This window comes from Nerophis lumbriciformis, linkage group LG19 (genome assembly GCF_033978685.3).
Source record: "Nerophis lumbriciformis linkage group LG19, RoL_Nlum_v2.1, whole genome shotgun sequence".
Taxonomy (NCBI): Eukaryota; Metazoa; Chordata; class Actinopteri; order Syngnathiformes; family Syngnathidae; genus Nerophis; species Nerophis lumbriciformis.
The window spans coordinates 24346793-24372327 of record NC_084566.2 but is presented as its reverse complement, the minus strand read 5'-3'; the positions used below and the strand labels follow the sequence as shown (position 1 = coordinate 24372327).

General features: G+C 40.4%; 1 protein-coding gene across 7 annotated transcripts in view; it reads left to right on the top strand.

Moving 5' to 3' along the window:
* dlg1b (discs large MAGUK scaffold protein 1b) overlaps positions 1 to 25535 on the top strand; it is a 61231-nt gene that overhangs the window by 19029 nt on the left and 16667 nt on the right. For 3 of the 7 annotated variants that reach the window (XM_061979188.2, XM_061979189.2, XM_061979190.2), the window contains one exon: positions 12146 to 12310. In XM_061979188.2, coding sequence (XP_061835172.1) covers positions 12146 to 12310 — 165 coding nt within the window. Of the gene's footprint in view, positions 1 to 3347; positions 3775 to 12145; positions 12311 to 14391; positions 14542 to 20391; positions 20530 to 25535 lie in introns of those variants that run through there. The other 4 variants (XM_061979186.2, XM_061979187.2, XM_072915209.1 and 1 more) reach the window with 3 other exon arrangements.

Genomic DNA, 25535 nt, shown 5'->3' with positions numbered 1-25535 from the left:
CGATCCATATATGCAAATACAAAATCAGGCATATTTATATTCAAATCTCAAAAATATATTTACAAATACACGTTTATTTATAAAAAAATAAAGATTTATTTGTATGTCACATTTTTATATTTATAAATTGTATTTTGTATATATGATCAAATCTCAAAAATATATTTACAAATACGCGTTTATTTATACAAATTATTTATTTATTTGTATATCATATTTGTATATTAATATACTGTTCGCATATGTATTAATATCATATTGATATATATAAGTTGATGTGAGACAATTCTACTTCCATAGTTATATCTCACATTCTATATTGTGTATTGAAAAAAGGTTGTCATAAACGTTTATTCATTAAAAACATAATACAAAAGAAAACCATTTTTTATGCATACGTAAATGTATTCAATTATAAACATTCATTCACTTTCTTCTTTCCTTCGTGGATCTAAACTTTACCGCTGCCGGTAGTTTTTTCTATATTTTTATTTAATGAGTTGTAGGTGTATTTATTTCAGTATACAAGTGTAAAAAGTTTTTTGCTTCGGTCATGAAATTATGATAAACGTGTGCCAGGGCATACACACTATTTAACGCTTAAATCTCTAGAGTCTACATCAACCTCAGATCTATCTGGGGTTTTTTTGTTTGTTTTTTTAAATGTTTTTTATTTGTAAGTTTTCTGCCCTTTTTGTCAAAGAAAAATGTTTTTTTTTATGGCAAACACACAAAATATGCAAAATCTTCCACAAAAAATATTTTTCAAAGTGAAATATTTGATGTGAAGTAATCGGAGCCTTGGATAGGTCAATAATTCATAAAAACATTGATTTTGATTCAATATTATGTTTTAAGCAATGACTGTTTTAAAGAAAAAAACAGCTTTGTTTTATTAGTCAACATTGCAACTTTTCCTAAATTACATTTCACCTGTAAGCTTTTTTATTCCACTTTTGTCATGTATTTCTTTATTTTAATAGTATTTTTAGAATGTGCCGTGGGCCTTTAAAACATTAGCAAATGGCCTCCGGGCCACACTTTTGACACCCCTGCTATAGATAATAAAAAATTAAATCTGATAAGTCTATCGATAAAAAGCAGAGCCTGGCGACGCGTGTGCGTTTATCATTACGCACAGTCAGCGTCTCTGCTTCAGTAAACAATGACGGTGATGATGTCACTGTCAGCGATGCGAGCAACACTTGCTAACTTGTCAGCCACTTCTCCAAGAGACTCCTTTTGAACACTCCTCGCACATTAACATTTCAAAAGGCACATATTTGCCCCGTTTGTTGACCTGCAAAGTATGTTTTTGGGGTGGAGGAGTCTGGTCGGGTGCTAGTTAGCTTGAAGCTAACGACCAGCCTGTCTCCATCCTTGAACGATGTCGATCCAGCGGGAGATAAAAGTGAAGTTTCCATGGACTCACAAAGACTAAAACAACTCATTTACTGGAGCCATGGCACAGGATAAAGTTAAAAAGGTTGACTTTACACTCACCTTAGTGTTTACCATGAAGTCTTTCTTTTCCAGCCCCTCGCGGTAAAGTTGTCAGAGTGCAAACTGAGGCAGTATTTGTGATTGATAAATCTTTCAGCGAATCAAGATTTAAGAAATTGTACCGGAAAGTTCATTACTTTGAAGACGACCAATAAAAACGCGGAGAAGGCAGGGTCGGTAAACAAAAATCCAAGGGACGCGCGGACTTCCGAAACAGCATGTCCTTTCTGATTTCAATGTGTAAAAAGACACAAACATTGCGTTAACGCCAATAGTGGTGTAGTTATACAGCTATTACATTTATTTATATGGTTTATGTAATGCCTTTACAAGCATGATATTACCTTACACATCTTATAGATTTGTATATATAAATAAATATATATGGATGGATAGATAGATAGATAGATAGATGGAGAGCTAGGGTGACCCCAAGCCAATTTTTTTTCAGCCCAATATGGCCCTCGAGGTCAAAGTTTGTTGCCATCTAATTGAAAACATCAGCACAGTGTGTGGCTGCTGCAAAGGACATTTTTTACTTCATAAGTTTGTGTTGCTCTCTTTGCTAAGTTGTTGATGATGATGTGAAGCTGAGATATGAATCCTGGTATCCGCCTGCAGGAACAGGTGAGACTCGGGCTGTCGTTGTCAGAGTAACAGTAGATTAATGCCAAATGTATTTCAGCATTACTAATGTAACAGCATACATTGTGTTACTGTGGTGGTAACATTCAAAAGAGCAACTAGCTGCTGAGAGAGTGCAGTTCTCTTTGCAGCCCCCTGCTGCCCAGTCTGTGCTAGTACACAGTCATGTGTCCTTCCTTAATGCTTTTACATCCTGGAAGGGACCTACTGTCTGTGTACATATTATGTACATGTCATTGTAAGCATGTCACACTCATTTATCTTGTGTAATTTGACATATGATGGTCCAGGTCATGTGATGTTTACACACACACACACACACACACTTGGGATAAATTTAGAAAGTCGTCGTCACATCTAAACCTGTCAGCTTCTATCACTGTCACTGTGTGTGCGTGTGTGCGCTGACTGTGCACGTCTTTGAGAGAGTGCGTGTGTGTGTGTGTGTGTGTGTGTGTGTGTGTGTGTGTGTGTGTGTGTGTGTGTGTGTGTGTGTGTGTGTGTGTGTGTGTGTGTGTGTGTGTGTGTGTGTGTGTGTGTGTGTGTGCGTGTGCGTGTGCGTGTGCGTGTGCGTGTGCGTGTGCGTGTGCGTGTGCGTGTGCGTGTGCGTGTGCGTGTGCGTGTGCGTGTGCGTGTGCGTGTGCGTGTGCGTGTGCGTGTGCGTGTGCGTGTGCGTGTGCGTGTGCGTGTGCGTGTGCGTGCGCGTGCGCGTGCGCGTGCGCGTGGTAATGTGTGTGTGTGGCCTGACTCAAATTTTGCTAATGAAGCGTGTAGACAACAGAAAGCTCACATGGAAGCTAATTGCTGTTTCCGCTAAAGTTTACAAATGTAATGTGTGTACTCATGAGAGATACACCTCCCATGATCCCGTGCTCCTATTGACTGACGGTAGCAGTAGGGGGCGCTTTACACAGATGCATCCTGGGAGTTGGAGTGTGATGTCATGGTCAGAAAAGGAAGCTGGAAGTAAACTGCAAGTTGCCAACTATTGTCTGGTTTACACTTTTTCCATTTCCTGTCCATTTCCTCCTCTGGACAACATCCCTCTGTCCTACATACTCTACCTTCCCTGAGGATACACTCCCCACCACCCACAGCCCTTCATCTTTCTCATGGGTCATGTGACTAAGCTCACTCCCTCCCCCTACCATCGGAGACCAATCACACCCCCACAGAGGAACGCTACACGCACGCACACAGTGCAAGGAAGCAAACAGAACGAGTGAGGGAAGAGGCGAGCCCCTGTGAGGAGGTGTATAGCCGAGGACTACATAGTACCAGAAAAAGAAGAGGGGGGAGGCTCTCCCTGAATGAAGGAAGAGCTCTGGGAGTTGTTTCGTCCTCGCTGCCATGAAGCGACGCGAGGAATGAGGGCGGATGGTGAGAGCAGGCAGCAGCAGCAGCAGCAGCAGTGGAGGAGGCGGTGGCGAGGATGGAGGTGGCGTCGGAGGAAGTGTGGGAGGGGCTCAACGTCGCAGGAAGAACCGCCAACGCTCCCGGAGGAGGGGGCTGTCGGCCAACAAGATGTCGCCCGGCACCAAGAAGCTGGAGTGTTTCTCGCCCATGTTGTGTCACTGCAAGGTGGCCTGCACCAACAGCGCCATCTCCCTCATGTTTGGATGTAAGGTGGGTGCACATGTCCCTGTGAGCTTCCTTTCACAGGGGCTACTGGGGAAACCCAGGGTGAGCGCAAGTAGGAATCTGATACTTTTGTATTCATTTCCGCTTGATGCCAGTTAAGCTTACAGTGGAACCACCAAAGTCAAATGCCCAGAAGTTGTACCGTTTGGAGTTTGGCAAAAAATATTCCTCAAAGGTTGAAACAATCGCTGTGTGTGAAGTCACATGAAACATTAACTTGTCTTCTAAAACTTCAGCTCAGTGAACTTTTGGGTTTGTTTTTGATGCCACCACAAAGCATTGATTACAGTTATGTCAAAGAGAAAAAGTGTGACTATAACCATAGAACCGGAAATGGAAGTTATGGTTGGGTGCCCAGAATTGAGCAAGAAAAGTGAGTAGTCAATGCAGATTAGATGCACACAAGCAGATGCGATGTAAACAGCATGACTAGCTTGAAACTATAGTGACGCTTGCTATAAAAGACATTTACTGCTAAAACTTTGTTTCCTCTCTACATTTTTTCAGATGTCTTTTTTGAAGGGTTAGTACTGTAACTTTTAGTTTCAATCTACAGTTAACTTCTTTTTACATTTGCAGACATTTAGGAATGTTAAAATGTGGCTTAAAGCAGAGGGCCTCCAAAAATGCGTTTCTTAGCTGTGGTCCGTAGGGGCCGCAGTGATACTTAGTTGTAATACACTATTCCACCACTTGTGGTAGCAATGACAATATCAAACAAACAGAATAAGTATGGAGCTAAAGTCAGAAAATTTTCTTAAGCGCAAAAATTATGACTGAAGTGGTGAAGCTGTGTTTTAATAAGTCACTTCTCATTTTTATAAGTTCTTATAAGTCACTTCCTTTGCAATATGTTTGATTGGTATTTATTTTTGTAGCCTGACCTAAGCCTTGATAAATCTTTTTTTTTTTTTTTTTTTTGCCAAGTACCGCCTCAGAACAATCTTGGCTCTTCATGTACCACCATAATGACCAACATTAAAATACAGTAGTGTAGTAGGCAATTTTTTTTAATTTTTTAAAACAAGTGTATTTAATGTTTGGCTACTGTAACATTACACACAGTTTGAACAGTAACACTGTTTGAATATTTGATTCTTTGACGTACCACTAGATGCAGCTCGTGTAGTACATGATCCACATTTTCAGAATCACGATGTAATTATTGAATAAAATTAAAAGTTACTAATTACTAATGCAGTTTTAATATTTGGGTGGGCCCTCGGCCCTTCTGTAGTGGAAAAGTTGGGCCCTGAGATCAAAAAGATTCAGAACCTCTAGCTTTAAAGTATCGCCTGTACTCTCAAAGGTTTGACTCTGGAATGGATTCATTTTCTTTGGACATCAACCTGGATGGATTAAGTTCCACTTTGGGGTCCTGCTGTATTGCCTCTTTTAAATATTCCTGCTAATTATACCAATGATGATGGTTAAGGTGTGAAATAATTGTTTGAAGCTCTTAAACTGGATCCTGAATCTTACATGTTCCTGTGGGACTAAGCTCAGGGTGAAATGTTTGCTTTTAAACTGCTGCATCCTAATTGGTCGATTAAACTACTCATTAGCCCCCTTGCTCCCCAACAACCAATCATGATCATGCTTGTAGCCATGCCCAGGCCTGATTGGCTGGTGGGACGGCAGGGCTGTGCATGTATACGGGTGCGAGAAGACTCAATGTGCATGCTTGTGGTTCACACAGCAGACCGCACGTCTCATTTGACCTCACACACAAAACATGGCTGCTCTGGAGGCGGTAACCCGCTAACATGACTGTTAACTTGGAATAGAAATAGTGAGAAATAGTGCCGCTTCTGTCACAGCTAGCCTTAATTAATTATTGACCAGATGCCATTGACCTTTTTTTGCTGCCACTGTCCATAGATTATTTTTTCTAAAGCAAATGTTGTGCTGCAAAATCACATGGGTGCTTCAATATGATAAAGTCACGAATACATACAATATTGGACTCTACAACAATGATTTTACTATAGGATAGACTATGCCAGGGGTCTTCAATGTTTTCCAGGCCAAGGACCCCCAAACTGAGGTAGAAATACTTGTGTGTGTGTGTGTGTGTGCGTGCGTGTATAAAATTGGGTTTTCAATTAATACCTTAGTATTGTGCAGGGACAGGTGATTACAGGTGATTCTCGAGATGTGAACAAGTTTCGTTTCTTGATCGTGATGTAAGTTGTTTTATAGTGTAAGTCAGATCTTATACCGAAAATGTACCTAAATTAACTTGATACTAAGTCACTCACATTGTACATAGAACACGTGAAGGATATTATAAATATATAAAATATTAAATACTAGATATAATGAAAAAAAACATTACATTCGTCAAACGTCTCAAAAATTCTAATATGCTAACAATTTCCCAACCCCAGCCTGCAGTACCTCCTTGCACCGCCTAGGGGTCGCGGACTCCCTGCTGAAGACCACTGCTTTATGTTGAGATCAATGTCTGTAGTGCCAATGGGACTGTCCAGTATTTCTGCTGAGTTTGTTTATTTTGTGGGACAATGTAGAGTTTGTGTTTGTAGCAAGAAAGCAGAATTGGAGTTTGTCTTCCTCGTAATGATATATTTGTGGAAACCATTTTTTTGTATGCGCTGGTTGAATGGAACATTTTTCTTCTCGCCAATGTTTTCCCTAAATTTGTAGTGTTCCTCTTCCTCCTCTTTGGCATTCTGCCTCATCCGCTGACGCAGTTATTTTTAGCATCTTTTGGTAGCCAGTAGAGCATCATGCCTCCTCAACTTCCTCATGATCTCTGAAAGCAAATGAGAAATAGGAGGAAGCTCTTCATTGTCTTAACTGGAAGCTTTTTCACGTAAGGGTGATGTCTTGTCGCCATCTTACTCATTATTTCACATCTGTGCCAATGCAAACCACAGTGTTCGGCTGATGTCCCGCACGTGTGGGCTGAGTTAGACTGCTTCACACCGGTTCTGTCCTAGTGTGGTCAATAAGCTGTGAGGGCTTCATTAGTGACAGGTCACATTTGACTGAATATGTCCAACATTAACGTGACTCTAGAATTTTGCGATCATGCCCATTAATGCTAATTCAACCAGTTAATAAAAGTGATAAAATTACTGTATTTTTCTGACTATAAGGCACACTGCCGATGATCAGGACTATTCAAGTCTATTTTCATACAAAAGGCGCACTGGATTATAGGGTGCATTAAAGCGGTCATATAATGATTGTTTTTTTCATTTTCTTCATTGTGGTCTATATTAGGGATGTCCCGATCCGATATTTGGATCGGATCGGCCGCCGATATTTGCCAAAAAATGCGTATCGGCAAGGCATGGGAAAATGCCGATCCAGATCCAGTTTTAAAAAAAACTCCGGTCCGTATTTTCCAACGCACCTATCTAAATAATACATTCCACTTTTCTGCTGCTCCCTTATTTCCGTTCCGCATTTTCCAGCACACCTTCAACACATCCACAGGTCTGTGGATTCTCACGCAGTTGCTTTTAGCTGCTGGCATTACACGACAGGCTCTTCTCACTCTTTCCTGTGTCTTCCTCTCACAGACAGCAAGCGCACCTTCTTACACACGTCACATACTGTCACGTCATACGTCACATACGTACACGCCCTCCCTGAGCAGAGAGGTAGCATGGCTAACGTTAGCTGTGATGCTAGCGCAGCCGTGCTAGCAACGCTCCCTCTAAGGTGCGCGCTTGTGCAATTGCGCGCGGCAAATCTATGCCACGCACAAAATCAAATAAAAAAATAAGCGCATAACAATTTTCGACACACGGACATGACAGAGAAAACAGTTTTCGTCATCATTGTTCAAATATTGTAATGTCTGTCGAGACGCTTATCTCCATTCGGTGCCACACGTCCACACCATCAGAATGCCGAGGCAAACATTTCCAGATCAACACCGTATGAAAAAATTAGTGATTTTTTTAGTTGTGATTTCCTTCTCTGCATGAAAGTTTAAAAGTAGCATATATTAATGCAGTATGAAGAAGAATGTTTTAATGTAGACACATAGAATCATCATACTGCTGTGATTATATGCATCAAGTGTTCATTCAAGGCTAAGGCAAAATATCCACATATATATGGTGTATCGTGACATGGACTAAACATATCCACATATATATGGTGTATCGTGACATGGCCTTGAAATATCGCAATATTAAAAAAAGGCCATATCGCCCAGCCCTAGTTCAATGATGCCATTTCTGTTTGTCATGTATAATTTTGTCTATTTTGTGTTTATCCTTGAATAAACAGGTCAGTTTCTTGTTACCAACCATTGTGTATTATTCAAACTCCCCTAATTCAGCTGGCTAGTTGTTATCAAGAGTACTAAAACCCTTTTCAACATGATTCTGACAACTAAGTAGGCTAAATAACTTTAAACTTCAATACATGCTCGGATAGGCCAGTCAGTATCGGTATCGGTCAGTATCGGTATCCGATCGGAAGTGCAAAAACAATATCGGTATCGGATCGGAAGTGCAAAAACCTGGATCGGGACATCCCTAGTCTATATAACATGTACTGGTGGTTCTTTGGTCAGTATTTTGCATAGATTATGTTTTACAGACATTGATGTCAAGTCGTTTTTTGATCGACTCTTCAGGATGGGCCTTTTGGTCGATGGGTCTTATTTACGTCGCTCCACTTCGACATCTTCCCTCGGTCAGCCATGATGTAGATTTTAGCGCTTCCAAAGTGAGTCTACTGAAAGATACCAGTTAGAACTACTACTAAGCAAATTTTTTATTAGTAATGGCAACAGCGGAGGACGAATGCCCCACCACAAGAGGATAGAGAAAAAGAAGACTCTTATTGACTGCGGCGCGGGCTGCAATGGTGGACCCGCTCAAATTTTCGGGATTTATGCAAACCCTAAATACACAACAGCAGGTACCAATCGGTAAGAAAGTTGGTTTTGCATAATGGGTCGAAACAAAACGCCAGATAATGTCTCCTAATAGGTGGCATTTTTGGGTCACGCACGCCACAATAATACCCGTATGTTGAAGCACAGCTGACTACGGTAGCCGCAATTTCTCCGACAATCCATCAAGCGATGCGGCTTTGTAGTTTACCAAAGTCGTACTAAAACAATCTCACAGATTTTTGAGCGCCTTGTTGTAGATTCTCAATGAAACATCAAAGGTGTAATATTTCGCTGCTTGCTGGAGTCATTTATGTAGCAGGCTTCATTCAACCTACCATCTACTGGTCACACTTATCATTACACCATGTACAACATAAAACTGGTTTGATGTCTGCACAACCACAAATAATTCAAACACAAGGCACACCAGGTTATAAGGCGCACTGTCGATTTTTGAGAAAATGAAAGAATTTTAAGTGCGGCTTTGTAGTCAGAAAAATACGGTAAATACATTTTTATTAATGCAACGCCAATTCACAACAGAATGTCTCTCCGGGCACTTTACACACACACACACACACACACACACACACACAAACCTCGTACAGAACCCAGGCAAATTGTAAATGGCCCTGCGACTTTGTCCAACGCCCGATACTTCCCCGCACATTTTGACCAATTGAATTTGTCTCTAAGCAGTGCTTACACATGAATGTCGTCTGTGTAATCAAAATTTACAGTACATCCGGAAAGTTTTCACAGTGCTTCACTTTTTCCACATTTTGTTATATTATTGCCCTGTTCGAAAATGGAGTTAATTCATTTTTGGCCTCAATTTCCATACAAAATACCCCTTAATGACAATGTGAAAACTTTTTTTTTTTTTTTTTTAAAGATTTTTGCAAATGTAATGAGTGCAAAAACAAAGAAATCACATGCACATAAGTATTCACAGCTTTTGCCAGGAAGCTCAAAAGTGAGCTCAGGTGGATCCTGTTTCAACTGATCATCCTTGAGATGTTCCTATAACTTAAATTGAGTCCACCTGTGGTAAATTCAGTTGATTGGATATGATTTGGAAAGGCACACATCTGTCTATATAAGGTCCCACACTTGATAGTGAACGGAAGAGTACAATCCAAGCATTAAGCCGAAGGAATTGTTTGTTGACCTCTGCGACAGGATTGTCTTGAGGCACAAATTTGGGAAGGGAACAGAAAGGCATCTGCTGCCCTAAAGGTCCCAAGGAGCACAGTTGCCTCCATCATCCGTATGATTCACACACTCTTCTTAGAGCTAGCTGGGCGTCTAAACTCAGTGAGCGGGTATTAGTCAGGGAAGGAACCAAGAACCCGATGGTCACGCTGTCAGAGCTACAGCATTCCTCTGTGGAGACAGTAGAACCTTCCAAAAGTACGACCATCTCTGCAGCAATCAGAGGTGGTCGTGGTACAGTGCTTATTGAGCCTATAACCAGGACCTCTTGGTGTTGGGACTTGAAGCTAGTTGTAGCAGCAGTTTGCATGGTTTTTGGCACCGTGGCTGCAAGTGTCATTGTTGATGCATAACCAAATGTGGGAAGGACTAGCATATGTTGACTTGTGAAAGACACAAATGCTGGCAAGGTGACAGAGACAGGAACTGTAGTGGGGGCTATTATAGTAGGGACACAAGGCTGGGCACTTTTGACAGGATTAATGATTGTTATCAATGTCTGTGTCATTGGGATAGCGGCATGAGGTTGCATTTGAGCTGTCGATGGGAGATGAAAGCATGTCAGTGGAGCGCGAGCTGACGGTGTTGACATTGAATCATCTTCAGACTTGTGACAGGAAGGACTTAACCATAATGGAGATGTGTAAGTCTTTCACCGGTTTCTTGAAGCGTTTGCGCCGTTGAATTTTCCTTGCCATACTCTCCTTGGCGAGATTTTGATTTATTGAGACTTTTATTAGTAGATTTCACAGTACAGTACATATTCCGTACAATTGACCACTAAATGGTAACACCCGAATAAGTTTTTCAACTTGTTTAAGTTGGGGTCCACGTTAATCAATTCATGGTACAAATATATACTATCAGCATAATACAGTCATCACACAAGTTAATCATCAGAGTATATACATTGAATTATTTACATTATTTACAATCCGGGGGGTGGGATGTGGAGGGGGTTGGGGTGTGGGGGGGGGTTAGGTTTGGTTGATATCAGCACTTCAGTCATCACGTTAGTTTTTTGGGGGGAATTAATTATTCTTTCATTTGTTACCAGATTTTCACCTTCTCTCTCTCGTATTACCACTCGCACGGCTACGCTAGCATCACAGCTAACGTTACCCAGGCTGCTACCTCTTTGCTGCGCGAGGGCGTATACGTATGTGACGTATGTCGTGACAGTATGTGACGTGTGTAAGAAGGTGCGCTTGTCTGTCTGTGAGAAGGAGACACAGGAAAGAGCGGGAAGAGCTGGTAGTGTAATGCCAGCAGCTAAAAGCAACTGCGTGAGAACGTATACTTGAATATCACGATATAGTAATTTTCTATATCGCACAGAGACAAACCTGCGATATATCGCGTATATCGATTTATCGCCCAGCCCTAGTTCCAATCATGGCATACTTGTTAACAGACAACAAAGACAACTATTTTTGGACAAATTAGGATTCAGACCCTTATTTTTTTTAAGCTGAATATACAGAGAATGAACTGCTGCTTCTAGAAACTCGCCGGAAAAAAGTGTGAAACGTTGGAGCAGACTTAAGCCGAGAAAGTGAGGTTGGCATGACTTTGACGCTGTAAATGTCGAAATTTGGAGCAAAACTATTTCGACATAAATGGAGTGCTTACCGAAATTAAAACCGAAAAAAACGTCCCCGGCCAGCTGGGCCAAACGCACAACTGTCCATCGAGTGAGTCACTTTAATATTGCTCATGATACACACAGCACATCATGCATGTTATTACAACTACAGTACATACGCTGTTAAGCTAGTTGTGTGCAAACAAAACATGAAATGTGGGCTAATACTTTACAGATACTGTAATATGATTGTTCATGTTTTTCAGTCAGTACAGCTCGGTGTCCTATGGCATTGTGTTGAGTATTAGAAACTCATACATGATTCGGGTGCTGATGTAGACGCTAGCTTATCTCTCGCCGTAGCTAGCTTTTATGGCTAATGTTAATTTACTCAGCTAATATCTGTCCTCAAAAGACAGTGACTTCATTTTCATACCATCTTCAATTCATCTGGGGAAGTCTGTGTGTCAATGTGATCATGTGACTGCTGAGCTTCTGGACATGTCCACATGACTGTCTGTGGACTTTCTGACACCAGCTCTTGTATAGACCTTGATCAACGTACTATTGGCGCCCTTAGCTGACATGCGCAGATAGAATGCAGCAGGTGCTGATGCTACGTCCATTTCAGGAAGTGGAACATATTGACTGTTTCCTGTTTCCTATTTCAGAAGTACCGGCACCACGATGAGGACTCATCCCCTCAGGAGGACCAGAGCTCGCCCCAGCTCACTGAGGCGGGCGGTCCAGAATTGGTCCAGGTGGCCGAGAAGAATCTTTCCCAGATTGAGAACGTACACGGCTATGTCACCCATGCCCACATCTCACCCATGAAGGTACAATGACCGCCTGGCTCTTCAAGCTTCCTTTTACTACACCTGCGTATCTGGTGTCGCGACCCCACACGTAAAGTTTCTGGAAGCTGTGCTAGTCACATAACCCTGCATTTCTGTGAGTGGCATTGTCAGGTTGTTTGTATTCGGTGAGACCAGCATGTGTACATGTTGGACAAAGAAATCACAAAAAGTCAGGCATGTGATTTTTCCGTCTATAATTGGAAATATGTCTTTTCTTTCTCTCTGTGAAAATAAAAACAAATATTTTCAGTTTTTCCCGACCTACAATGTGTGTTAAAATCTTGATCCGTCTGCCAACAACTACGGTTTTCTCGTAATGAGTTCAGTTTTTGATAATCCAGTGGTAAAAATTGCAGTTTTCCATTAAAACTAATTAACTTAAAAATTGTAGCTATGTAGTGAAGCAACTCCACGGGCAGGGAACAACATATACGGTAAACATCAATGATGATTGGTTGGTTTACGTATAAGAAAATCCATGATTGGTTGGTTGGTTTACTATGATGAGTCACGATTGGTTAAGATTAGGGCAAAACATTACGGACAGGCCAATCAGAAGCAAGATAGGGCGGGTCATCGAACCAGGAAGGGACATCACAACAGACACACACATCGCAAATGACGACAAGAGAGTTGGAGAAGAGAAGAGGGAATATTCAAGCGGGCAATTAATATATTAAAAAAAACTAGTGAAAGATGGCAGAGGGATTCTCTCCCTTAGATTTTTCTTTTAGCGATGTAGATGACGTTCAGGAAACCCACAATGCGTCTACTTGGCCACATTTGGACAAATGCATTCGTCAGGATAAAACAATGCCCAAAACATTCATTTTAGTTGTTTACCATGTAAGCCCAAATCAAAACTGCTCTCGACATGGAAGACGTGGAGTACACATTTAAGAATAGGCATGTGATGACTTTTGACTTTTGCTACAGTATAGCCTGTTTAAATGCTAAATTAAACTTTTGTTGGTGTTTTAGAACAAGACAGTAGCTGACATTTTTGTTCGTTATTTCTACTGTTTATATTTTGTTATTGAATAGTTGAATCAATTTGAAACAAACATGACTGCAAGATATTTGTTATTTCATGCAATAAATCAAAAATGGCTATTCCGATAAAGGAAGTTAGCTAATAGAATAAACATTGTTTGTACTTTTTATGATTTTTGCATTTGGAGCAGTTAGAAGTGGAGAGGGAGTCTAAGAGACATAAATTGACTATAAAATCCACGGCAGAATCCACTAAATCAGAAAGAAAAAGGAAAATGCAATCTGCCCAGAAATTTGCCAGTAAGGCTCATGTCAGAGCCATCAAAGCAAAAATGCCAAAGTAATGTGTGAATTAACCAAAGTAATGTGTAAATAATGCAAATAACCGGATTAACAATCTGTGGCTGTGAAGTGAACACTAGTAAGGTTGTAAATACTGTATAGAGTAGGCTCACCCATGTGGTTCCTGTAGATGTGAACACAAGTTGTAATTACTGTAGTGACTAAAACTGAAACAGACATAGTGATTAATTTGGATGAATGGGGTATGTATTTATGTAAACTCTGTTGATAAGTTTTCAATTCTTTAAACTCTAAAACATCTTTTAAATTTTGTTTTTTTGACTAATTTTTGCATTTTCAATTGCTGAAAAACCAGGAGCATGGGGGGTGTTGCCCCCCTTGTCCCCCCACCTGCGGTCCCCAGACCTCCGGCTTAGTTTTATTTTCAATCTTTTTCATTAAGTTCAAATCAAATGCCTGAAAGTAACTGTGATGTTAGCATTGCAAACATTTTGCCATTTGCATGATGATTTGAGGGATTTCTTTTAGAATAGATAATCCAAGGTACCTATAGGTGGTAACTGTTGTCACGGTAACACATCAACTGTATGGAGGCCGGATGCCCCCACAGAGCTCTGCTGCCCCCTTGTGGCTAAAGATAGGTGTTAACAGACTGCATCCATTAGTGATGTCGCCAAATATCAATCAGTGTAGTGCCATGCAAAGATGCTCATTTTTGTTACACTCTGTGAGACTCCGCCTTTCCTCCTGCCTGTGTCCTCCAGGTGGCATCTCTGGAGTGCGTCTTTGACGGGTCATCAACATTAGGACATAACAACCCGGAACTCCCTTCCCCCACACCCTCATCCCTCTACCCTCACGGAGAAGACAGCCCCCTCCCATCCTGCTCTTCCAACCCCTACCCCCCAATCCAGGTAACACCCTCACCCCCACCCCCTCGCATGCCATTTTGTTGCTATGGTAACATTTAGTTTTGTGTACATGTGCATCATGTTTGAGTAGTGTGACAGCAGAATAACAAACATACATTATGGCATAGATGACATTTGTGTTGTCAAGAAAGTGTGATGTCAAACTGTCTTTGTTGTGTGAGAGTGCTGGAAGATTAAATGATTATTGAGAGAGGCTGCGTTTGAAAGAAAGAAGGCTGCAAGATTCTCGCCATAGTTTTGTTTATTCAGTTGAGGATGGCTGTGACTCAATTTGTTGCACTTGCGTACTTGACTGTTGTACTCAAAATAGTGAGCAGGCAGTAATGGACTTTTATGGTGCGCTTCATTTGCCTCGGGAAGTTGGAGGTCAGAGCTGGGAATGACGTCAGTCGAGTTATGAGGGTGGAAGTTACGAGGTCGAAAATCAAAATGGCTACATCCACAAAAGCTGCTATTGTCCTTGCCTTATCTTAATATAGACTACTTATAAAAAAATAAGCACTTTTTCTGCAACCTTCGAAGACGGTTGAGGAAGAGAAAACACAGATGCTATTGCTCACAACGTATAAAACACATGAAATAATGTAATTTACACTACAGTAGCATTACCATATATAAATGTCCAACAATAATCGTTGATTCAGTGCGACACAAATTTGTCAGAAGTGAAAATAATGGCTATTACAGAAGCTTCTATAAGTGTTTACACTAACAGCAGCCATCTCTAAAGCCAACTCGGGGGTGGTGAGGAGTCTCCGACTTTCCGATTAGGAAAATCGACCTCGGGGTGCGTTCCCGTTGAAATTTCCGACTAGGAACTCTGAAATTCCAGCTACCCGGTACAAATAGAACGCACCATTACCGCTCTCAATAGTCACCATCTTCACTACATAGCAGAAGAGGAGGGAATAACTTGAAATACTGGCGGCTGAAGACAAGTTGTAGCAGTGGAAAATAGTGAACAGAAGAAGGTAATTCTACATTACAATGACATTAATGGATTTGGAACACTGTCAAAATACAGTCAGGAACTAAGTACACAGTGTACACGGTATACTTATTGGAGTGTACTGACATTTTCCATTTAAAGGTGCACTTTTAAGCGAAACCAACTTTTCTTCGCTTCTAGTACCTGTTTTTCTGTGTTAGGTTCCCCCTAAGTCCTGGAAATCTGAAACCAAACCATGGCATAGTGGAGATATTTATAAAACAATTTTGCCTTTTTCCAAACAAGCTGTTTGGAATTTGAGACTTTACTGACGTATTTAGACTTAGTTACGTCAGCACTAATCTTCCTGTCAAGTCGTGCATTAAGTCTGTGTTTGCAACCACTGTGAAAACTACCTTTTTTTTCTGGATTAACTGACTAACTATATTGGATCACGGACCTTGAAAGGAAAAAACTTTTGTGGGTATGCATTTTTGCCTGTCATCGACATATCTAGAATTCGAAGTGGACTTAAAGTTACCGTTGTTTCGGCGCCGAGCAACCGACAGCTAGCCAAACGGTGCTGCCAGTTAAAAGCTAATGGGTCAGTTTATTGTCAAATCAGAGAATCAAGATTCGCCTTGGATCATTACCAGCATGCCAACAAAGAGAACCACCGTGGCTGAAGAGGCTGATGACATAAAGTCTCTCAACTTCTTGTCCGAGGAGGTGACTGCTGTCAGGATGCAGCAGAAGCAGCTCCTCGATCCTCTGGAGGAGGTAAAATCATTACGCCTCCAGAATGCAGAAAAGGACCAACACATTCAAGATTTGGAACAAAAAGTAGACAATTTAGTACAATATTGTCAGATGAATGATGTAATAATTTCTGGGCTGGAAATAAAGCCGCGCTCATATGCGCGCACTGTGGCTACAAACAGCAGGGAGACCATCGAAGAAGAGACCAACTCGACGGAGCAACAGGTGGCATTGTTCTTTCGAATCAAAGGAATAAAAATGGACCTGGATAATATCGAGGCTTGCCACCCGCTGCCCAGCAAAAATGACAGACCTGCTATCATAATGACGTTTGTGAACAGCAAGAATAAAATCGCACTTTTGAAACAGGGACGCAAACCGAAAGGAACAAATGTCTATGTGAATGACCACCTTATGAAAAAGAATGCAGACATAACTAAAAAAGACAGAAACTTCAGAAAACAGCAAAAAAATACAGCACACCTGGGTAACAAATTGTAAAATATTTATCAAACTGAATGGATCTACGGAGGAAGCAAACGTGTTGGCAGTAAGAAGCATGGAGGAACTGGACAGATTTTGCCAACAGTACACTTGGACAATAAATAAGACATGAAACAACTGGACTTTGAGAAGGACATAGACCCGGACACAAACTTTTTGTCGCACATTAACAATAAATGTTCCTATTATACAACAGAACAGTATAATACGAATATTACATCCGACAACAAATTATCAATTATTCACATCAATAGCAGAAATCTGTAAGCAAACTATGACATTCAACAATATCTGAAACAATTTAAAGCACCTTTTAAATTAATTGCAATCTCAGAAACCTGAATTAAGTTTATATATTTTGACCTGGAAGAATATGAACTGAACTTCATCAACAAACAAGAGTGGAGGAGGAGTAGCTCTGTATGTGGACAAACATCCACATTACAAAGTGGTGAAAAAGGTGCCATTTGCAATTGATAATATCTTGGAATGCATAACGATTGAAATATGTCATGCAAAAAACAAATTTATTGGTCAGTTGTATATATCAAACACCCAAGTCAAGTATTGAAAGGTCTGAGGATTGGATTAACACAATTTTTACAGAATAGAGAGAAAAGGTAATATTCGTATGTGGGGATATTAATATTGAGCTGTTAAAGTCTTAACAAGCAAAAAATAATTGATTTCATTAATATGATGTATAGTATGTTTGTAAACCTAATATCACAAGACCAAGAAGAGTCACTGTGCCACGCTTTTTGATATTTTACCAATGATTTCGATAATACTACAAGTGGACTGCTAATACCGGACATCAGTTATCATTTACCAGTTTTCACAGTCTATGATGGAAAGTACAAGAGGTGAAACATGGACATTTATAAAACAAAGATCTATAGAGGCAGAACATAAGTGCAAAAAGTATAGTTACAAAACAAACCAGCATACTACGAACATGTAGAAAAAAATGTTTGTCACTTATTAGACAAACAAAAACACAAGAGCAACATGGGGCATATTAAATAGCATCATTAAAAATGGTGCTCAGAAGGATTACCCTCAATACTTTATAGATGGAAACATAAAAAATGACAATATGAATGAAGTAGTTGAACACTTAAATAGCTACTTTGTAAATATTGGTACCGGTACTAATCTAGAGGTCTGACTCTGTAAAACAAAATCTATGCAAAATTTTGACCAAAGCACCACAATGACATGTTATGTAGACCGCAAGTAAGCGTTTTTAAGGCAGCAGCTAACGATTATTTTTCTATCGATTAATCTATAGATTATTTTTTTCGATTAATCTATAGATTATTTTTCCTTTTACCGATTATTTTCTTTATTTAAAATGAAGATGAAAAAATAAATGTAGGCCAGTTTTTTTCAAAAGGCATGGCTTTTATTTACAAAAAAAAAAGTATGGCCACTCAGTGAACATTGACAACAACATGACAAAATATTCTGTAACAATGTAAACATTTAAAACTTTTAACATTTAACAAAATTAAAAGTAGCTTATTTGCTTTTTAATGTGCAAATATAAAATAAACATGCAGTGCACATCTTAATATTCTGCAATAGTATAAGCATTTCAAAAGTAAAAGTATTGCTTATTTTGCTTTAAAATGTGCAAAAATAAAGATAAACATCCAATACAAAAAAGTGCGTATTTCCTTGAATTGGCGCTGGGTATATAATATTCGCATGCCTCGAATTACTGCCGGGTCAAACTCGTGCCGCAAAATAATTAGCGCATGCTTGGCCTTACCGCCGGCTCAGGATTAACGCCGGATCAAACTCGTTTCGCAAAATATTAATTTTATTAGCGCATGTCTGGAATTTTCGCAGGGTCAAACTCGTTACGCAGAATAATTATCATATATGTCTAGAACTTCCGCCGGGTCAAACTCGTCATGTCATGAATGACACTTCACCTGTCATCATTTTCAAAATGGAGGAGGCTGATTTTAATAATTTGAAATCGCATAAAGGGAAGAAGATTAAGAGCCATTCAGTAGGATTTAAGGTCCAAGCTATTGAATATGCTAAAAAGAACAGTAAGCAGCTATGTTTTATTGATATACCGTAGCTGCGTGTGTCAAATATGAGTCATTAAATGACTCCCGCCTCCTGCTGGTAGAAGGCGCTAGTGATCCTTCTTGCGACTACCGGTACTGCAGAAGACCGGTGCTGCAGAAGAAGACAACAAGCCACAAGAGTGAGCAGCGATCGTTTGCTTGAACTTTTAACATGGAGGATTACATATATAAAATAAAACAGTTTTCCAAACTGGATATTCAATCGAAGCAGGAGGTAATACTTAAAGGAATATCTCCATCGAGACAGAGAGACTTTTAAAACTGAAGAAAGATAAGGAAGACTTCTATAAACAAGAGTTATCGATGCTTTTGATCAGAAGCAGCTGCGAGCAGCTCCGCATGGACTCATAAGTAAAGGTAAGACCATAATAACGTTTCTTTTATTAAATGTGCTTTTCATGATGGTATCCTTACATCACTCAAATTTATAAGCGCAGGCCTAAATTTACCCCACGCCTTTTGGTAAGCGCAGGAGTGAGAAGAGGTTTTAAATTAATTAGCTCCCGGCGGCTATTCAAGGAAATACGGTATGCGACCCGTCGACGCACAAAAACGGCGTCGACGTATTTACGTAATCGATGACGTCGACGCGTCGTTTCAGCCTTAAGCGTTTTAAATGTCGGGAAAACAATCATAATATGACTCCCTTAAGACACAGCATTTTCTTACTTCCTCTATACCAGGGATCTGCAACCTGTGGCTCTGTAGTCACATGCGGCTCTTCTGCCACCTTGTTGTGGCTACCTCAGATTTTTTTTCACCCTCGAGTGGGAAAATTTAGCCTTTTTAAAAAGAGTTCTATAGTTTCCGTGCACAAGCTGAGTTCTGAGGTGTAAGGGAGGCAAGTAAAAGAGACTGGAAGCCTGTGTGTTCAGTTCAGCTTCTTGAGTTTGGAACCCCTTTAGTAAGCTCACCGAAAGAGTTTAATTTCACATGGACAGATCTATTTTCCTGTCACAAAAAAAAGATGAAAACTTCTAAAAGTTTATGACCTGTCTTACGTTTTGCGGCTCTATAGTAATTTTCTTTAGTGGAAGAGGCTGCAAAATGTCTCTTAATAGTATTTGCAGCTCTATACTAACACACATTTATTATAAAATGTGCCCTTTGTGGCCTGGATGTCATCCAGTAGTCATGGCACAGTTTTCAGGGAAGAACATGTGGCAACAAGAAGATGGAGTTAAGAAGAAAGAAGTATAAAGACCTGCGTTAGTTTTCATACCGCAGTGAACAGACGACTATCTCTCTTTGTCTGTCGCTCTCTCTCTCTGCGTCTGCAAAGCGATGTTCTCTCGCCCGCCCTAGCAGATGCAGATGGACGTTTTCTCGGAGGCTCGTCTCACTTTTTTCCATCTGCTCCTCCTTTAAAGAGGAGAACCAGCTTGGCTTTCCAGCCTTTGTACTGTCTGGAGGACGAGGAGGAAGGAAGGGGGAGCGAGGTGGAGTGAGGCCCCCCCCTCCTATCTCCTCTCTCCTCCCAAGCCGGCATCACCTCCGCCAGCTGAAGGGGCGTGGGGAGCGAGGCGTGCAGGAGCAACAACAAGCAGCATGCTCAACTCTGTGTGCTATGCCAAAAAGATGGGCCGCCGCATCATGGCCACCCTGAGGACCACCAAGCGGCTCCACCGCCGCCTACTGGTAGGTCATCCCTCGACCTCCCTTTTTAAAAAGGTGAGGCGGTAGGGGAGGTGATGCATTGACTCTTCATGGGAGAACACACAAACGTTCATCTAAATGGCAGGTGTGTTATGTCAATGGGTACATGCGTGTTGATGGCCTTGTCGTTGGTAGACGTAAAGACAGAGAATACATTGTGTGGGGGAACTGCTGCTGCTGCGTCATGTGAGCGGCCACATTACTTTTCAACTAACGTCTTACACACAGACACACCTCTCCTGTGACACGCTGTGTTGGTGCTGTTGCTGGCAGTGTTCCTGTCTCAAAGGTGAGACATTGTAATGTTGTGTTGTGAGAAATGTTCAGGAAATGCTGAAGGCAGCAGTGAGATGAGGCGCAAACCAGCCTAAATCTTCATCATCTGTGTATGTGAAGACGTTCTCCCGCATAAACAGCAGCATCATATTGTGTGCAGATGTGAGGAAGCTCTGCAGTAGCACATGCCTTCCCTGGCGTTGCCTAGCAACCTCTGGGCTCCTGACATGCTGCACTACCCCCCACCCCCTGGACTCCACATATCCCTATTTATTGAATAAAACACACGCACACTGTATTATACCGTACATACCATAGGCTGGCACGGTCCCCTTTGCAGTTGACCACCTATTAATAGTACTTGAACAATTTTGCTCTCTGCCACGTGACGAGTGTAAGTTAGCTGTGTGAGGCATGATAGGAAACTTGACTTTACGTGCTGAGTGAGTTGTTTACATGTAGCTGACCTTTAGAGTAAATAGTGGAAACTCAGCAGTCAGTTGAGTGTTAATTACCATTTGTGAAACCCAACTAATTATACATTTCTCAGACCAGTCCATCATGAAAACATTCAGCTCATTCAAGACATAATGATTTATTTATTAACACATTCCTAAAAATGTGCCCAAACTCCACATTTTGATAACACACATTCCCGTTAATATCGAACTCTCTTACTACTTCCAAATTTTTCAAACCAAACCATTCCAAAAGCAATGTGACGAATTATTGAACTTTTCGATATTTAATTTTACAATGCGATTACTGAGTACACTCTCGCCTCTTACCTGTCATTTATACTGCTATAAACTTATTTCTTCCTCCTTAGTGAGGGGAGTCACGGTTGTGGGAGATGAGATTCAAAAAATTATTTGGCTTTCTTGTGCTTTCCTGGTGTAATAAAAGTGTGACACAATAAAAGCATCTCGGCTTAATGACCAGGAAGATAATTCTCTTATCAGCATTTATTTACTTACAAATCAGCAGAAATGTACAGTGCTGCAGTTTTTTGTGTTATTATGTCTTGCATATAATTAAGTCTGGATTAAAACTTCAGTTCACTTCCTCTAAACCGGATTTCAAAATAAAATATATGTCCGTGACAGGAAGTGAGGTATTTTCAAATAGCAATTACTGTTACCACTTAACCGGAGTTGAGTCTCGTTTCGCTGGAAATACCAACCTTCAGCTAAATATATACAGCTTTTTAAAGCTTGATTCAAATTAATGACAGCAAAAACTTTCACAGAACTCCGTAAAGAAGCATGGAAGTAGTTTTATTTCACAGCTCTTATATTTTCCTTAAGGGCTTTTTCTCAAATAAGTTTTCTAAACAGCAAACAATACAGTAAGAAAACCGGGTATATAAATATATATTAAATTTTTTAGAGACAAAGCTTTGTGTCGTTATTAATGGCTGATTCCAACATTTTGGCTTTCTCATTGTTTCTTGCGGTTTTCCCAATTTTTGCTGGTGTTTTTTGTAATGTGCCGAGGGCCAATGACAAACAAGTCACGGGCCACATATGGCTCCTTTGCCGCACTTTGAGCACCCTTGCTATAAAAGCTAATTGTTTATGGCCACTATAGTCTTAGTACTGTAGTATATTTGTTTATCCTATGGTCACATATGGGACGCGAGTCACATGGTTGTCTTACGTCAGCAGGCAGTAGTAAAATCAGCTGTTCACCTGACTGATTTTTCTTCTTTGATAAAAAGGAATACACGAGGAAGTCCTTAAGCTGCCACCTTGTTTAATCATATATTACTGCTTTTACATAAGCCAATGTTCAGTTTTCTATACACAATAAATCAACACAAAATTTGTACTTTGGAGCAATGTTCACGGACTTTAGTATTTGGCTTGTTAGCTTCCTGTCGCAGGCGAGCGTTGATGGTCATGGACTTGTGGTTGAGGGAAGAGTTGTTGAATGTTGGATGAAATAAAATGTTTGATGCATTGCAACAATCAGCCTTAATGCATTGTTGCAGCTTGATAATTTTTGAGCACGTCATGAAATGGGCGTTAGCGAGAAGAGCGGGTGTAGTGGGCGGCTGTGCTCGGGGTGGTGGGGCCACGCTGTTGAGAGCTGCGGGATGACAGGCGTGCGTGTTCAAGTGTTAAAATGCTTGTCTGATTGCGGGTCTGTTGGTTACTCCCTGGGTGGTGTTGTCATGTTAATACTTTTTTTCCTAATATTTTCACGATGGACCAGGAGTTTACCAAAGATCGACTGTTCAATCACGGTCGACGGGTTGGCAACCCCTTCTGTAGGACATACACGCAAAGATTTTAGCTAGGAACACCAACCTGCCAACTGCTTTATGATGCTGTGTGACAGGCTGTGTTTTGAAAATGACTTTTAAAAAGTAAAAATGTATAGTTACTTGTTACTTTACCAAAAAAGTAATTTAATTACTATTTAATAAATGTAATTAATTACTAGGGAAAGTAATTATTGCATTACTTTAAAAAAACAACAACAAAAAAACCCTTCAAATATTTGTCATAATGCCGTTGAGATAAGTTTTATATGAGAGCCGTGTGTGCCTTTTAAAAGATGGTGCCTGTTGCCTAGTGACTTATGATGTCAGCGAGTCCACTCAGTCTGAGTCTCACAGGCATTCTAGCTTGAGCTGTTTTCATTAGCTTAACAAGCTCTCGGTGGAAGTTTGTCAGCTCTGATAGCAGCTCTTTTCAATCTTTCACTGGGTTGTGTTACCTCCGCTTAATAAATATTGAATGTGCTTCCAGGGCTTTATGCTGTTCTCAACAAACGGGGTATTGTTTGGATGGTAAGTTTGTCACTTTAATCATTGATATGTTGATCAATATTCCCCCCGACCCTCGTAGTACTAGCGCGCAGTGCAGTTTGTGTCAAGTTTTAAGGTGGTGAGAAAAACGTATTTTACTGACCAGTTCCTTCAACTAAGACCTTCTTTCTTCCGTGTAGGAAGACTATGTATGTGAGCTAAGAGGAGCTGTTCTACAGCCCCGCTCCCCTCTGTGCATGGCCCAGGAGGGAGGGATGCACACAAAGTGATCACTGACACTTCCGCATCAATCACTTGTCCATGTTGTTATGGTTATAGTTTAAGTTTATTTCAAACATGCTATACAGTTGTGCGCGACTTTACTCTGGAATGAACACATTTTGATTAATTCATTTTAGGAGCAAAATGCGTTAATAGGGTTGAAATCCCTATTGGCACATGTGCGACAGGTTGTTTTTTTCAAGTCGCACGGTCTATTTTTGGGCACATTTGCGAGTAAATTTGTCGAACCGTACAGCCCTGCTGTAAATCTAAATTGAAAAACTAATACAATAAAATAAGTTTATCGTATTGTTCTTGAGAAGAAGGAAGTCCTATCGGTTTGAAAATAAGATATTGTGCATCCGTAGTATTTATGTAAAGCAGTGTCTGTTTTTGTACTATTGCTGTTTGTACTCAGCCTAAATAACTGAAGTATAGATTATTATTTTTATGGTTTGTTTTTCTTTCACCGCTCTCGCAGCATCTCTGTATCAATTATGTTATCGTGATCCATATATCGCATATCGTTTTGTGAGGTACACTGAGATTTTTCAGCCCTACATTCCAATATAAGAACATTGAAGGAAACAATGTTCCACATCCCTACAATTCCCACGTTCCCCATATTTCCAAATATATAATTCAGCATTTCAGTTTAGCTTCAGTATTCACACATTGCACACACGGTTTTTCTTGTTCTTATAATTGTTGAGGTCAGCAAACTGGTAATTGTGTGCATGCAGCCTGCAGGTGGCTCTGCAGACACACAGATCTCTTGAAAAAGCTCTGTTGGAAATGAGAGCTGTATCCAACAAGATGTCGCACGTGCCACAAAAAAACTACTTTTCTTGACTATTGGAGCTGGATTTTGTGTATTTGGACCCTCATAAGTCCTGGAAATTTGAACTTAAATCATGGATGCATGGCGGAGATATTTATAAAATCTTGCCTTCTTCAAAACTTACTCCAAACAAGCCGTTTAAAATTTGTTAGTGATGTATTTTGTCTTCGTTACGTCAGCGGATATCTCCATATATGGTAGAGGGTTACCTGAAGAGCTTTGTGTAAATATGCCATTTTTATCCAGTTGTAGTCATAAGTTTGTTCTTTTTCTCTATCCAGAGGCAGACTGGCTTGTACATGCATGCTAAAATACTCTGCTGTTGATATTTCTAATAAAAAATAGCATATAGTTCTAACTTATATTTATCAGTAAACTCTATATAGAAGTGCCAAAAAATACATTATGGCTGACGAGATGGAGAAGAAGTCGAAGGAGACTTCGTCTGGAGAGTGGCTTCGGCATGTAACTAAGGCCGCCTACAGAATGGCACATTCTGAAGATACGGTCAGCAAGTGGCTGTAAAACATAATTTATGCACATTTTTGACCAAAGCACCACCATTACATATAATGTTGACCATAAGGAAGTGTTTAAATATAGTAAAAAAATAAATAAATCATAATACGATAGCTTTAATAGTTTCCAGTCATAAGGATGTGGTGATCTGAAATGACTATTAGACACATGTGTTAGACAGTGATAGACATGTGAACATGTGCCCACTCCACTTGTCACGCTCCTACGCCGCAGTGCCTGAAAGTGAGGGACTCATTGATTATTCATTCATTGGGCGGAGCACCCCCCCACCCCCTCGTGCTGACATGTAGTCCACTAGCTGTCAATGTCACACTAAGCCAACGTGTT